Raw genomic sequence first — 13,796 nt, forward strand, 5'->3', positions numbered from 1 at the left:
AAATTGCAAGTGTCAATAACTGGGTTTTTTTACCTTACTTAAACACTAATAAAAATGGGACCACACTGATAGAATTCTTAGTATTTAAGAAGATTTCTTAGTATTTAAGAAATATTTCTTAGTATTTTTTATTTTTATTATTACCAGTAGTACAGTTTGCTGTTAGCAAGACTCTTTTACATTTTTCTCTTAAATCTAATAAATTTTTAAAAGACAACATTTTAAATATTTTAAATATGTAAATATAAATATACTCATAAAATACACTTTTTTATAAATAATTAAACATTTATAAGTTTCTTTTAGTTCATACATCTTCTTTGGTTAAATACTAAAAAATATTTTGTAAGAAATGATTTCTTAAATACAAATAAATCTTCTTAAATGCTAAGAAATCCTTCTATCAGTACAGTACTTGACCAGACTTTTAGAATTGTTGTAATACAAAATCCGTAGGTTTATCATGAATAATATCGATAAGGAAAAGATAAAAAAAAAGTTAAGCTTGATTCAGAATGAAAAGAGAACCGAGAGATCAAATTTTTACGCTAAACGGACTAATGAACAATAAATTAAGAAGAAAGGGAGGGAAAATATTCATTGGATTAATAGGGATAATAGAAATTAGATAAAAAGATATAATCTAAACTAAATGTAAAACTTTGTAAAAGAAGAAAGTCATACAAATAAAATTTTTGTGTACATAGATTTCTTCTTTCGGAATTATTTTTTCGAATTATTGTCAAAATATGTCATTTTAATTAAATGTTTTATACCCAAAAAGAGAGATCATTTTCTTAAAAACTTAAATTATTAAAAACGCATTATAACAAAGTTATTTTATTTTATTATTTTTTTTTATAAAGCGTTAATTATAAACTTTAATTAAAATAAAAAATTACATGCATTTCAATTACATTTAAGTACTTAAATTATACCCCCATTTATAATTATTATTTATTATTATGATATTCGTTCTTTTTAAATTTCTCTTCTTTAATCAATAATATTTTATAGATTTCATTCTACAAAAATAACAATTTTTTGATGAAAATATATTTGTACTTTGATTTTTTCTCATTTGTAATTTTTGCGCATAGACTACACGTATACATTTAATTATTAATAAAATTTATAACTAATAGAATTTATGAAAAATAAAAATTTACATTAGTTTATCTTTCTGTTATATAATTTAGATTATTATTTAATTACTAACTAAAAAATTATTTCTAATTGACACTTTAAACTCTTAAAATTTTTTTAATGGAATTTAGTTTTTTTTTTTTTTTAATTTTCATGTAAACTCCGATAATTCGACTTGGTAGGTACTTCATATTTGTTTTAATTGTTTTCTACATTTTCTTTCTAAAATTTTCATTTCATATACTTATTTTAGGTCGAATAATTACATATTTTTTCCGAATTGCCAAACAGACGACTTAACTATTTACGGCAATTAACTAATAAATATATTTATGAATAGTTTTAAAAAATTTGAAGCTTCCAAAAATTTCAATAACAATAGATATATGTGTATATATATATAGTAGAGATAATTTTTTTTTACCCTGAATATTTGAAATGATTTAAATTTTACACAGTAAAAAATTATGCGGCATTAAAAATTTTTCTGTTAAATATTTAACACTTTTATGTTTAAATTTAACATTTATTGTGTTAAATTAATACAAAAAAGTGTTAAATATTTAATAAAAAATTTTTTTTTTCGCATTGACGCAAAATTTTTTACTGTGCGCGGTAAACTTATGTGATAAAAGATTAAAAAAAAAAAAAAAGTAAACTTGATTTGAGTAATTTATACGAAAGTAATGAAAATAAATGCGGCAATTAGTATGGAATTTAAAATATTGAGCAAACGGTGAAAAATAGCATTAAGTATCCTCGCGTATTATATAGTTGTAGACATTAATCGATCGCAAGGTGCAGCAGGTTCCGTGTGCCGTAACTTCTTAACATGATAATAAATCCAATCGTTAATTTTCTGAAAAAAAATAATATAATTAACAATAAAAATAATAAGAGGCTTTAAAAATAATTAGAGGAAAGGAGAAAAGAATAATAACTCTAATAAAATACAAAAGTAAGAAAGATTGTTTATTATAAAAGAAATATTAAAAAAGAAAATAAATATGAACAATTGAAGGTTTAAAAAGTAGTAAATTGAGTATAAAAAAAAGCAATAGCTTTATAAAATTAGTGTAGAGAACAAAAGTTTAAAAAATTTTTTTTTTTAAGATTAATAACTGAAATTAATAAATCTATCTAGTTAAAATTAATAATCACAAATAGAAATAGTTATTATTATATTGCAGTTATAACTTTCTTGTATGTCTAAAATCTTGATTTAATAACGGCAGACTTTCAGAGTACGTGCCAGCCGCGGGAGGAAAATAATCACTGTATTGTTTAAACGAGTAACAGTTTTGATAGGTATTGAAGATCGATGAGTTATTAGCCGCTGACGAATAATGATAGTCAGAAGAGCGAATTATATGGATAGAGTTATACAAACTAGCATTGCATTTTGCAGTTGCTCGTACTAGTCCTTTTGAATGACGATATGACCTACCTTCCGATTGAACGCTGCCGCCACCGCTGAGTCTTGATAGAGAACCCAATCTTTTTTTTGCTATTCCTGTTGTTAAAAATATATTTATTAATTTTTGCAAGTTACTTGAATATATTATACAAGAAATTTCACTTATTCCAATAAAATTAATTCTCTTGGTTTAAGAAATACGTATCTTAATCCAAGAAAATTTAGTTCTTGATAAAAGTAAATTTTTTTGTCTTGAAAAAATTTCTCTCTTGCTCCAAAAAATTAAATATAAAGATAGAAGAAAATTTTCATTAATATTTTTATTGATTATCATGTCAAATATTATTGAATCATTTTTTTTATTCGATATTTATAATTTCACGCTAAAATAATATAAAATGTATCAAATATTCAAGAAAAAAATTTTCTCAAGGTGAAAAAATTTTTTTCTCAGCTCAAGTATTCGGCGCTGCTTTCCTAAAGTATTTAAAAATCTTGATCAAATATAAAAATTTATTATATCAAGTATTTATGATAATTTGAATTTAAAAAAAATAAGTTCTATCAAGAATAGAATTTTAAGAAAAATTTTTACTTCTGAATTTTGTTCTCCAGTCAAGAAATTTTTCTTTCTGTACAGAACGTGTAACAACTTTATCTATGGAAATGGTTACCATAGCAACGATTACATATTAATGAGTAAAATTTGTAAAAATATTGACTAATTAAATTGTCGATAATAAAAATTTTGAAAGAAGCGCGCAAAGCGCGTTTGAATGAAAAAAAAATGATAATACGAAAATTATAGTTTCATAATTATTAATTGATAAATTGATTATTTTTCACCTGACAATTTTGGATAGATATCCTTAAAATAATAGTTAATCTATCAACTACCCACTGAAAACAAACAAAATAATTACCATCAAGACAACAATCCGCATTAACAGCTCCATCGTCTATTTTTTCAGGATCTTCTTCTATTTTGTCCTCTTCCACGCAATTTATGGCAAACATAACAATCGCTCCGATTATTGGGGGAATACCCGCAACCACAAATGTCATGGTAAATGAATCTAGTTACAATAACAGTAACAATAAATATTAATGTTGTATTTTTTATTTTATTTGTAAATAAGTTGACAAATAACGTACCTGTATATTCAGTTAATAAACCACCGACTGGCGGACCGACAGTCAACGGAATAGAACATATTCCCAGTAAAAATCCAATGGCCTGGGTCGCGCCACTTTTACCACAAATATCGAATGCTATTGGTCCTAATAATGATATAAAACATCCATCAAATAATCCAAATAAAAGCGCTATTATCACCAAAGCTGAATAATATGGAGGAGTTAATGGTAAAAGCATCGTGAGTATTCCAATACTGATAAATGATATCTGAAAATTCATTTTTTAATTATTTTCATCAATAATTATCAATTTATTATTTATACTTATAATAATTAATTACCTGCTGTAATAAAATTCTATTAACTCGTGGCAAATCGGCTATGTAACCAAAAACTAACCGACCGATTCCTGATGTGATTCCAATACACATTACCGGTATCTTTCTGTTGAATTCTTTCCCAAAACTCTTTATTACAAATGATCCAATGTAAACATATGGTACAAAATATCTAAACAAATATTAAATTGATTAATTAAGAAATTATCATTCAACAGGCGAAATGAAAGTAGATTTTTCGGTACATAAACATTTTTTTGATAATATTTTGTTGAATTTAAGTTCACGGTTATTAATTTTTTACTTTTTGTTGAAGAAAATCTTCCAAAAAGTCAAATTTTTTTTGTGACACTTGAAATCCAATAAAATTAGTCAAATTTCATCAAATAAATAGAAAAATAAGAAAATTATTAATTCAAGAAAAGAAATTATTATGGAAAATTATAACATTAAAGTTAGCTGTCACTTGACAATTTTCTGATTTTCTTTAACTAAAAAATTATTTTTAAAAAATTGCATTTTTAATTTATTAAAATTCCTACAAATTCATTTTTTTAATAATTTTTTTTTTTTTTTGCTATAATTTATTTGTTAAAGAAAATTTGTTAAAACAATTGTGAAGTGTTCTCATTTTTAAACTTGACTTTAAGATAAAAGAAAAAATTTTTGATGCTATTATCTTTACAGACCAAAAAATAAAAAACTTATTAATTACATAATAAAATTTTTAGATGATAAAAGAATTTCAATTAACATAAAGACGGCAGTGAAAAAAATTGAAAAATTTTATTTAATTTTAATTAGAAAATTTACCCAAATAATGCTAACGGAATAGCACTCGCCCAAACAACATAACGTTTTTTTTTCCAAATTGACAAATTAATTGTAGCTTGTTTTGATTTATTGACACTTTGGCAATTAGACTTGTCTTTAATGATAGTCGTCTCTTTTACTGTAATACAAATTAAAATATGTAGTTACTCGTGGAATAATTTCAAATAAAAGAGAAATAAAGTGAATAACGTACTGATGGCTATTGGCTTGAAAAGAATGGCACACACCAGTATTATAAGAGTAAGTATTGCCAGGCATCTCAAAGCTCCAACCATCCCAAATCGCTCTAGAAAAGCGCTCATTACATACGGCATTATCGATGTGAATACCGAGCTTCCAGCAGTAACTATTCCATTGGCAAAACCCAATCGGCGCTTGAAGTAGTGACCCAAAATCACTAGACTTGGCGTGTATGCTAAACTTGCGCCCGTTCCATACATAATACCGTAAGTTAAACATAATATTATCACCTGAAATTACATTATTATCTGATAATTAAAATTTATTTGATTTTCTTTTTTTTTTTTTTTTTTTTTTTCTAAGTAATCACCAGCTTTTGAATATGATAGAAGACATAGTTAATAGAATGAGAGAAAAAATTTATTTAAAAAAAAAAAAATGAATATTTTTCTGGCAAGAAATTAATTAAAAAAATTTTCAATAATTTTATTTCTTAACTCAAGAAATCAAAATTTTTTTTTCACCCATTTACATTTTTGGTAATAATAATAATTATATCAATTATCAAATTATTATATCAATTTTTAATTATCAATGTATTAATAAGTACTTTTTCTTTATAAAAATAATCTTTAAATTTAATTCAATTTATAAAAGTATGCAATTTTTTATCAATGTTTCTTTATGACGTTACAAACCGACTTTACAAACAACCAATTTTTTTCTGTGTAGATATTATTCATCTTAAATTATTTATAACAATCTTGTAATATATCAATAAAAGATAAAATTATTAGCTTTGTGCTATGTTATCTGAAATGCTATTTCAACTACTACTTTAGTAGTATATCTTTAAAACCTTACAAAAATATAAATATTAAATCATTTATGTTTTTTTTTTTTTTTTTTTTTTTTTTTTTTTAATTGATTATTAGATTCAAAATTGTTAATATTTTCATGAGAAACGCTTCTTTTAACTAATAAATACATTTTCATTTATTAAAAGTAGGGTTGAATACGTTTCAATTTTCAAACTTTTCAACTACTGGATATTTTCAAAAAAATCCTAGTTTCTTTAAAATGTTTTTATAAAATTGATACTTTGAAGTTTCTTAATAATATTTGAATTAAATTGATTATAACTGCAGATAAAGCTAGTAATTTCTTAAAAAAGTTACAATGTATATTTAATAGACATAATTACATCATCGCAAAATATTGACGATAATAACATTCCACCGAACGCTAATAATCCACCAATAAATGTCGTTACTTGTATACCTATTTTATCAGTTAAAATACCAGCAATTGGTGATAAAAAAAATGTCGTTCCAATAGTTAATGACCCAACAAGTGCTGAAAAAAAAAAAATATATATATATATATATATATATATATATATATATATATATATATATTATTAGTTAAATTTTCTAACATTAAAGTATTTATTAATGAGATTAATTTAATAAGACGATATCATTAAATCAATAACCTTAGTGATTAGTGATGACATAGCTCATATTTTATCTCAGGCATGTCAAATCGTGTTACAGGTCATTAGGTCTTTCAATATAAACATATTTATTTAAAAAAATAAATAATAATAATGTATTTATATTCGCGTACAATATGTAAGTAGGTGGGTCCTATTAACCCGTGTTCCGAGTCGTTAACGTTAATCCCTCTATATTAATTTTAAAATAAGTCATCAGTCATCAGATTAATTGATCACAATTGTCTAATAATTCTGGACTAATGCCGGGAATTATTAATAATAATAATACAGCAGTGGTTATATATATTCAAAGACAAATTATGTGTCTGCTTAGACACTTCAGAGATATGTATTATACATCCGTCACATCACAATAAACTTAACGTTGGAGAGGTCAAAACACTCCGATATTCTGCTATCGAACACTATAATTTATTATTAATATTTTATTATAATTCTATACTGTAGTTTTAAAAATTTCTATTGTTGCCAATTGAAAAAAAATTCGAGATATCCCCGAGCGCAGTTCAGTGACCAATTTACACACGTTTTATCGTATTTTATTGCACTAGTCTTATTGCCTATTGATAAATTCATGACAATATCTTAAAAACAATATCACTTAATGGTAATTATTTGAGTTTAAATAAACAATTATGTAATTTTATATTTAAGTAAATTACTAAGTAGTTTTGTAAAAAATTTTATTTTCTAATCAGGTGCAAGTATATTAATTATTTCTTCGCATTTATTATGTTTTAAAAATTGAAGTTAATTTAAATTTATTTCCTCAATATTTTTAAATATTTCTTCAATTGGCGCAAAAAATGTATGTAACCCATTAGAGTTTTAATTGATGAAATTTTCGATTTTAATTTACAATTTTATGAAAAATTAAATTCAGATATTGTTTTTTTCTAATTCTTGATCATACACGGAAAGAACAAGATGACACTGAATATCATCCCAGATTATACTCAGTGATATCTGTGGTGAAAAAAATTTTCAGATAGTAGCTAGTATAATCCAGATTATATTGGATGATATATGGATTATAATGAGTGATATCTGGATTATACTCAGTTTAATCTGGATTATACTAGCTACTATCTGAAAATTTTTTTCACTCAGTATAATCTAGGATGATATCCAGTGTCATCTTGTTCTTTCCGTGTATAATCTCAAATTTGAAATTAAAATTCTATTTTACGGTACTGGCAGATAATAAGACCTATTAACAGGATATTTGTAATAAAATAAAAAATATTTGATTCAATTAACAAGTTTTCATGAAAATTATTAAAAATTTTTAGTATTTAGATTAATTATTACAATAATATCTATAAGCTAACAAGATTACTGATTTCTAATAACAATATATGATAAGATAATAACAATAGTTAAATTATTTAAGTATGTATTCTAAATTCATAAGTCTTAAGAGTAAATTTACTCTAAAAAACTTAAAATATTTAATTATGTTTTCATTTTTAATAAAAATTACCATTTTAAAAATTTTTAATTTGACTTAAAATGATCAAACTCTTAAAAATTATATTCTTTGTTCAAAATTTTTCTCTTGAACCAAGTTAGTTTTTTAATCAAGGTAAGCTTTATTACCTGTAGATACCATAACTGCCTTTAAATACATAGAGAGAAAAAATTTCTTGTTCAAAAATTGTTTTCAAATAAATATTCTGTCACAACAATACTCGTTTTTTTCAAAAGAAATTTTTTCTCTAAATGTATCTCGTAAAAATGATAAAAATAAAAAAATTTTCAATCAACCGACAAATAAACCAAATTACTATTACATTAATGAATAAATAATTTATAATCACTTCATAAAATAATCAGTAAAACTAAAAAATGATTGATTCTATTTATAAACACAAAAATTAAAAGCAAACAAGCTAATTAAAAATGAAGAGTAATCATTGATAATTTATGCAACAATTTCATCAAAATTTTATCATGGAAATTTTTATTTGTTTATGTAAGCAACTAATAAATGAAGGAATCACAGTTTTGACAGAATTAATAAGAGAAATAACTATGAAAAAATTTTTTAAATCTTAAAATAAACTCAAAATAAAGGAATACATGCTTTAGGCTTACATGCTTTAGCGTCCGCGCTGGTTTCTCCAAGATCCTTCAATTTCTCAGTAAGCTGTACTTGCATCAACGAGTACGAATTAATAATACTGAATAAAACCCCATTGATAATAAAACTCCCCAGTAGAATCATCCAAGCACGAACTCCACCATCAGGAGGATTTTGATTATTAGCCGTAACCAAAAGCTTATTTTCTCTAGATCCATCCTTGAGCTTTAAATTCTCTTCATTGTAAAAATAATTCGACGACTTATATTCATCTGGGACAAAAACAACTGACTGCTGCTCAATGAACGGATTGAGTTCTTCCGGGTGATTACAAAATTTGTCCGATCCATCTTTATTATTGGGCACTCCAGTTACCAATAAGCGTTTAGTGTTGTCTTCTTGGGCCATCGCGCTGTCTCCATCAGCATTTAATTCATTGTAGTCGGTGGCTGTCATGGCACGCTGTATACATAACTGATAAAAATTTATCTTCACGAATTCTGTCCTATCTGCTGCGGAGGCCTGCAAATAATTTGTGGTTATTGTTAAGCTATTTTTTTATTTACTATGGATTTGTTTTTATTAAAGTTAAACTCCAGTCAAGGGCTCAAGTCTTTTATCGGGGTAATAAATAATAAGCTATGACTGTATCAAGTCAACGCCTCTTATTAATTCATACACTGATTGATTGATTGATTGATTGACTTATCGAATACAATGAATGTTGGGAAGGAATTTCTTAGATTAATTTCTAGAGAAATGATTCTTTATTCAGTTATTTGTTTACTAACTTCTATTTTTGTGAATTAATAGAGTTATCATGAACTAGAAAATTAGTACGCTGAACAAAAAAATTATTTTAAACAATGAAAGTGGTGAGAAAAATTAAAATAGTCTGATAAAGTAAATTTCTTCTTGAAAATAAAAAAATTTTATTTTATTTTATTCAAGATAATTATTGTCCTAATAAATATTTTCTTTAGTTAAAAATTAATTTTTTCTGTATTTATACAAAAAGAAAAAGTCTTGAGTTAAGCCTAAAATTTTTTTAATTAAGAAAATCTTAAGGAAGACTGAAAATTTCTTGAATAAAGTTAAAATTTTTTTAATCCAAGAAAATTTATTCTTGCTCCAAAATAACTTCGGTCTTCCTTATAAATTTCTTGGTTCAAGAAATTTTTTTTTTTCTCTGTAGTTTTTTATAATAGCAACTAAATGGCGTTAATTATGTCATTATTATAATTTTTATAATTATTATTATCATTTTTTCTTTTTATTTTTATTAATTACTATTTTTTTCTAAAAAAATTACAATGAATAATATAGCTCGAAAAAAGTTATAGAAAAAATTTAAGAAAAATATTTTGAGGAAAATATTAAAGTTATAAAAAAAAATGTTAGAAAAATTGTTGTAGAAAATTTATTTTATTCTTTAATTTTTTAATCTATTTATTCTTTAATTTTCTTTGGGATTAACAATAAAATAATAATATTAATATAAAAAAAAAAAAAAAAAAAAAAAAAAAAACACACCTTTTAATAAAAAAATAAAATCTTGATTTCTTATTTGGTAGCTAAAATTAATTAATTGATGGAATTAGGATTAAAAAAATAAAAATAAAATTATTCCTTGTTAAAAATTTTAAGCAATTATTTTAAATTCGCCATAAATTACTTTTTGGGAGTATCAAATAAAAAAATCGATGATTAATTGAGAAGTAATTACTATAAATGATAAAAAAATGTATTATGGATTTATTTCGTTACAATTATTGATAACGTCTTTAATTAGTCGATAATTTGAAACAAAACAAAATTTTTTAAGCAATTAATGTTTATAATTGGTCACAAAAAAAAATTATCAATTATTGAACCCGCTCATTGAATCAGTGTATTTTATAATTTGGTTTTTCGAGTAAATGACAACTTTAATTAACAAACAAATAGCTCTAATAAAATTGGAAATAAAAATTAATTGGGCTATAAAGTTATAATTGCTCTTTATCCTTGACAAATATTGTCTCAATACTTTTTTTTTATCAGGGATATTTTTGGGGAAAAAAATTAAATAAGCACACATAAAATCCATGATAAAAGGGCATAGCGAGTGCCTCGATTATTAACTAGTGATTCAAATTTGCATCAAAAGAGTTTCTTATTAAATATACAAAAAAATTTGGTAAATTGTCAAAGTATTTAATTGCAGTTTAATAGATTTTTTAATAAGATTAATAAATCATTCAATAAATAGTAAGAAGTTTTTTTTTATTGGTGTACAAATTCCTTTCAATTCACGAAAGCGTTTATAGATGATGAAACAAACTGTCCTAATTGCTAAGCGACTTCAGGATAGAATAAACATCGTTGTTCTTAATAGGAAAATTTTTAATACTACTGGACTCTACTTTATTTAGAAATTTATTTTTTTTTTTTTTTTTTAAGTTTAATTAGCAATCATTTTAATCCAAGTACTTTACCATAATTTTTACTATCTTACTCAAATGAAAAAATTGTACAATTTATTTATCATTAATTGAATTTAATCTTAGAAAGGAAAATTTCATTATTAGTTTGGATTTTTATGTAAAATTTATAGTAATTGAGTTAGACGATTTTCACCGTAAATTAATGAAGCTACAATACAAATGAATTTAAATATCACTCGACAACCGCCAAACACTTGAACAAAAAAAAAAAAATAAATAATTCTAATCTGAAAAATTCATAAATACAAAGGCAATATCAGTGCACGTGTCAGCTGGATAATGCCAATAAAAAGAGTAATCACTAATGATTTTATAATCAATAGTAACGTTTAGTATAGTGAATTGATAAATTTTTTAATTGGATCTATGTATAAATAATCTAAAAATTATAGTTTCAAAAATTTTTAATTGCCATCAAAAAAACAATGTGACTCGCAAAATTAAAAAAAAAAATTAATTGAAAAATGTTAATTTCATAAATAACAAAAAATTATAACTTGAAGAAATAAAAATTCAAAAATATCAAACAAATTATATCCATTAATTATTTACACAAATATATAAAAAGAAATTCCACAAAATTTAAATTATAAACCATCAAACATTTTAAACTTTTATTTACTTTTTAATCATCAATTATCAAGAAAAATATTATAATTATTTACATAAATAGTTTCTTCAATTTTCGACTCTTGCATATTTTTTTTTTTTTTCATTTTTTTTTTACTCTAAATTTATTTAAAAAAAAAAAAAAAAACTACAAAATTGTTAAATGATTGCTATTTTTAGCATCACTATCTCAACAAAAAAATATCTGACAAACTAAACTAAAAAAATGACTGCAAATTTAATACAAAAAACAAAAAAAATAAGTACAAATATAAATATAAATATTATTTGACTCACAACGGAACATTCACACGTAGAGGATTATTTCAGACTGGCTTGTGAGATGCTACTGCTGCGGTGAACTAACCGCGACATGTATTGTCGTTTGAAAACTAATACTATTAAATAAGACCACACAGTATTATTATATATCTACTACGCACATGTGTATTATTTATATATACATATACAAGACGTTTTATATTAGTAATGCTACCATGATCTCTGTCTCTTTATATCTTTATTCTTCCCCAAGTAACCAAATATAACCCCGTCTCTCTTACCCAGCCTCAACTTATTTTTCTTCTTTTCTTCTTTAGTCTCTTATTATATATTGCTCGTCTTCTATCCCCAGTTCTATTTAATATAAAGCAACTTTACTAGTCTATACTCTCATTACTTCATATTGACTATTAAAAAATCCCCGCTCACCCTAATCATAATCACTGATACCAGAGTGTCCACGTATGCTTCACAGTTAAAAACGATTTAAACTCTTTGAAGTAATTTCCCGCGGTCTGTCACCCTAATCAACATATGTTGACATTGTACACGTCTACTCCCGTTATACTACAATTACACGTAATACATCGTAAATAAAACTTACTACTAAAGTCTACGCACATCCTCAACACTTATACTTACATTCAATTACATTTAACACTTTAGATTTATAAATAAACTAACTACCTACCTTTATTATTTCTTATCACTCTTTCAAATAGTTTATTATTTAATTACAGATCTAAAAAAAAAAAAAAAAAAACAACAACAACAACAATAATAATAATAAAATGTTATGAAACTGAAATTAGCAGACGTCTAAACATTTTTGATTTTTTTTTTTTTTATTAATTAAATTACAACTTAAAAGATATTTATAAAAAATTGCACTTACAGTTTTTCAAGTTTTTTACATGTGACATTTTTTTTTTAATTTTTAATCAAAATTTTTTCAATAGAAAATTTCTAAAAATTTTGAAATGTCGGCTAACTTCATTTTCATGAAATTTTACATAACTATTAATTTTTACTAAAAGAAAAATTATCTCAAAGTAAAATTCCAAAAATTTATTTCTTATTCAATTTTCTAATTTTTTTTTTTTTTTTTTTTTAATTTAAAAATTTATTTGTTAAAAAAAAATTAATCAATTATATTTAGTATCACTTATCGCATTATATTTATTTATAAATTACCAGTCAACACATAATTAATTAAAAAAAAAAAAAATAAATAAACAGAAATTAAAACTACTGTTGATTATAAATAATTTCCGCATGTTTGTTCTTTCTATAACCGCATGCGCACCGGGAAAATTGATAGTGTACATGCTCGTCGACGACAGGTACTTACCTTTACCCAACTAAAATTATTTGAAAATAATTAATCATAATGATAATAATTGATTAATGATTATTATTAGGAACTATAACTTAAATTTAGTAGATTTTAATGATGGAAGGGATTTAATGATAACGATTTAATAAAATGTTTTATCGTATATTGAGTACATGATATCAAAGTTGAATTGTGATACATGATGACCTATTATTGCAATATATATTTAATATATTTATATAAGTACAAAAATATAATATATAATGCGTGTTAATGTACATATTGACATTACTTACTTAACATAGTCTTAAACTTATGTGATGCGACGTAATTTCAGTGCAAGTCCAATTAAATGAACGCAACTAAACTGCCCCGGCAGATCACTAAATCTTTCCTCGGCTTCGACGTTCAAGGTCAAAGATCATGACT

General features: G+C 23.8%; 1 protein-coding gene across 6 annotated transcripts; it reads right to left on the reverse strand.

Moving 5' to 3' along the window:
• Positions 1–919: 919 nt before the first annotated feature.
• Positions 920–13,792, reverse strand: Kar (monocarboxylate transporter 10-like protein kar). 6 transcript variants are annotated; one of them, XM_074243229.1, is made up of 10 exons: positions 12,047–12,256; positions 8,669–9,176; positions 6,257–6,408; positions 5,066–5,342; positions 4,852–4,990; positions 4,042–4,210; positions 3,719–3,968; positions 3,487–3,639; positions 2,594–2,659; positions 920–2,005 (listed from the first exon to the last, which is right to left on the reverse strand). In XM_074243229.1, the coding sequence occupies exons 2-10, from the start codon at positions 9,108–9,110 to the stop codon at positions 1,998–2,000; spliced, it is 1,656 nt and encodes a 551-aa protein (XP_074099330.1). In that variant the 5' UTR covers positions 9,111–9,176; positions 12,047–12,256; the 3' UTR covers positions 920–1,997. The 6 variants fall into 6 exon arrangements, with proteins under 6 accessions (XP_074099330.1, XP_074099326.1, XP_074099328.1 ...); XM_074243225.1 differs by lacking the exon at positions 920–2,005 and adding an exon at positions 10,188–10,228 and having other exon boundaries at positions 2,111–2,659; positions 12,047–12,260; XM_074243227.1 differs by lacking the exons at positions 920–2,005; positions 12,047–12,256 and adding an exon at positions 13,664–13,792 and having other exon boundaries at positions 2,111–2,659.
• Between the last annotated feature and the right edge of the window lie 4 nt (positions 13,793–13,796).

Source organism: Cotesia typhae, unplaced genomic scaffold (genome assembly GCF_013202065.1).
Source record: "Cotesia typhae breed Kobodo isofemale line unplaced genomic scaffold, CoteBio_Ctyphae contig_4, whole genome shotgun sequence".
Taxonomy (NCBI): domain Eukaryota; kingdom Metazoa; phylum Arthropoda; class Insecta; order Hymenoptera; family Braconidae; genus Cotesia; species Cotesia typhae.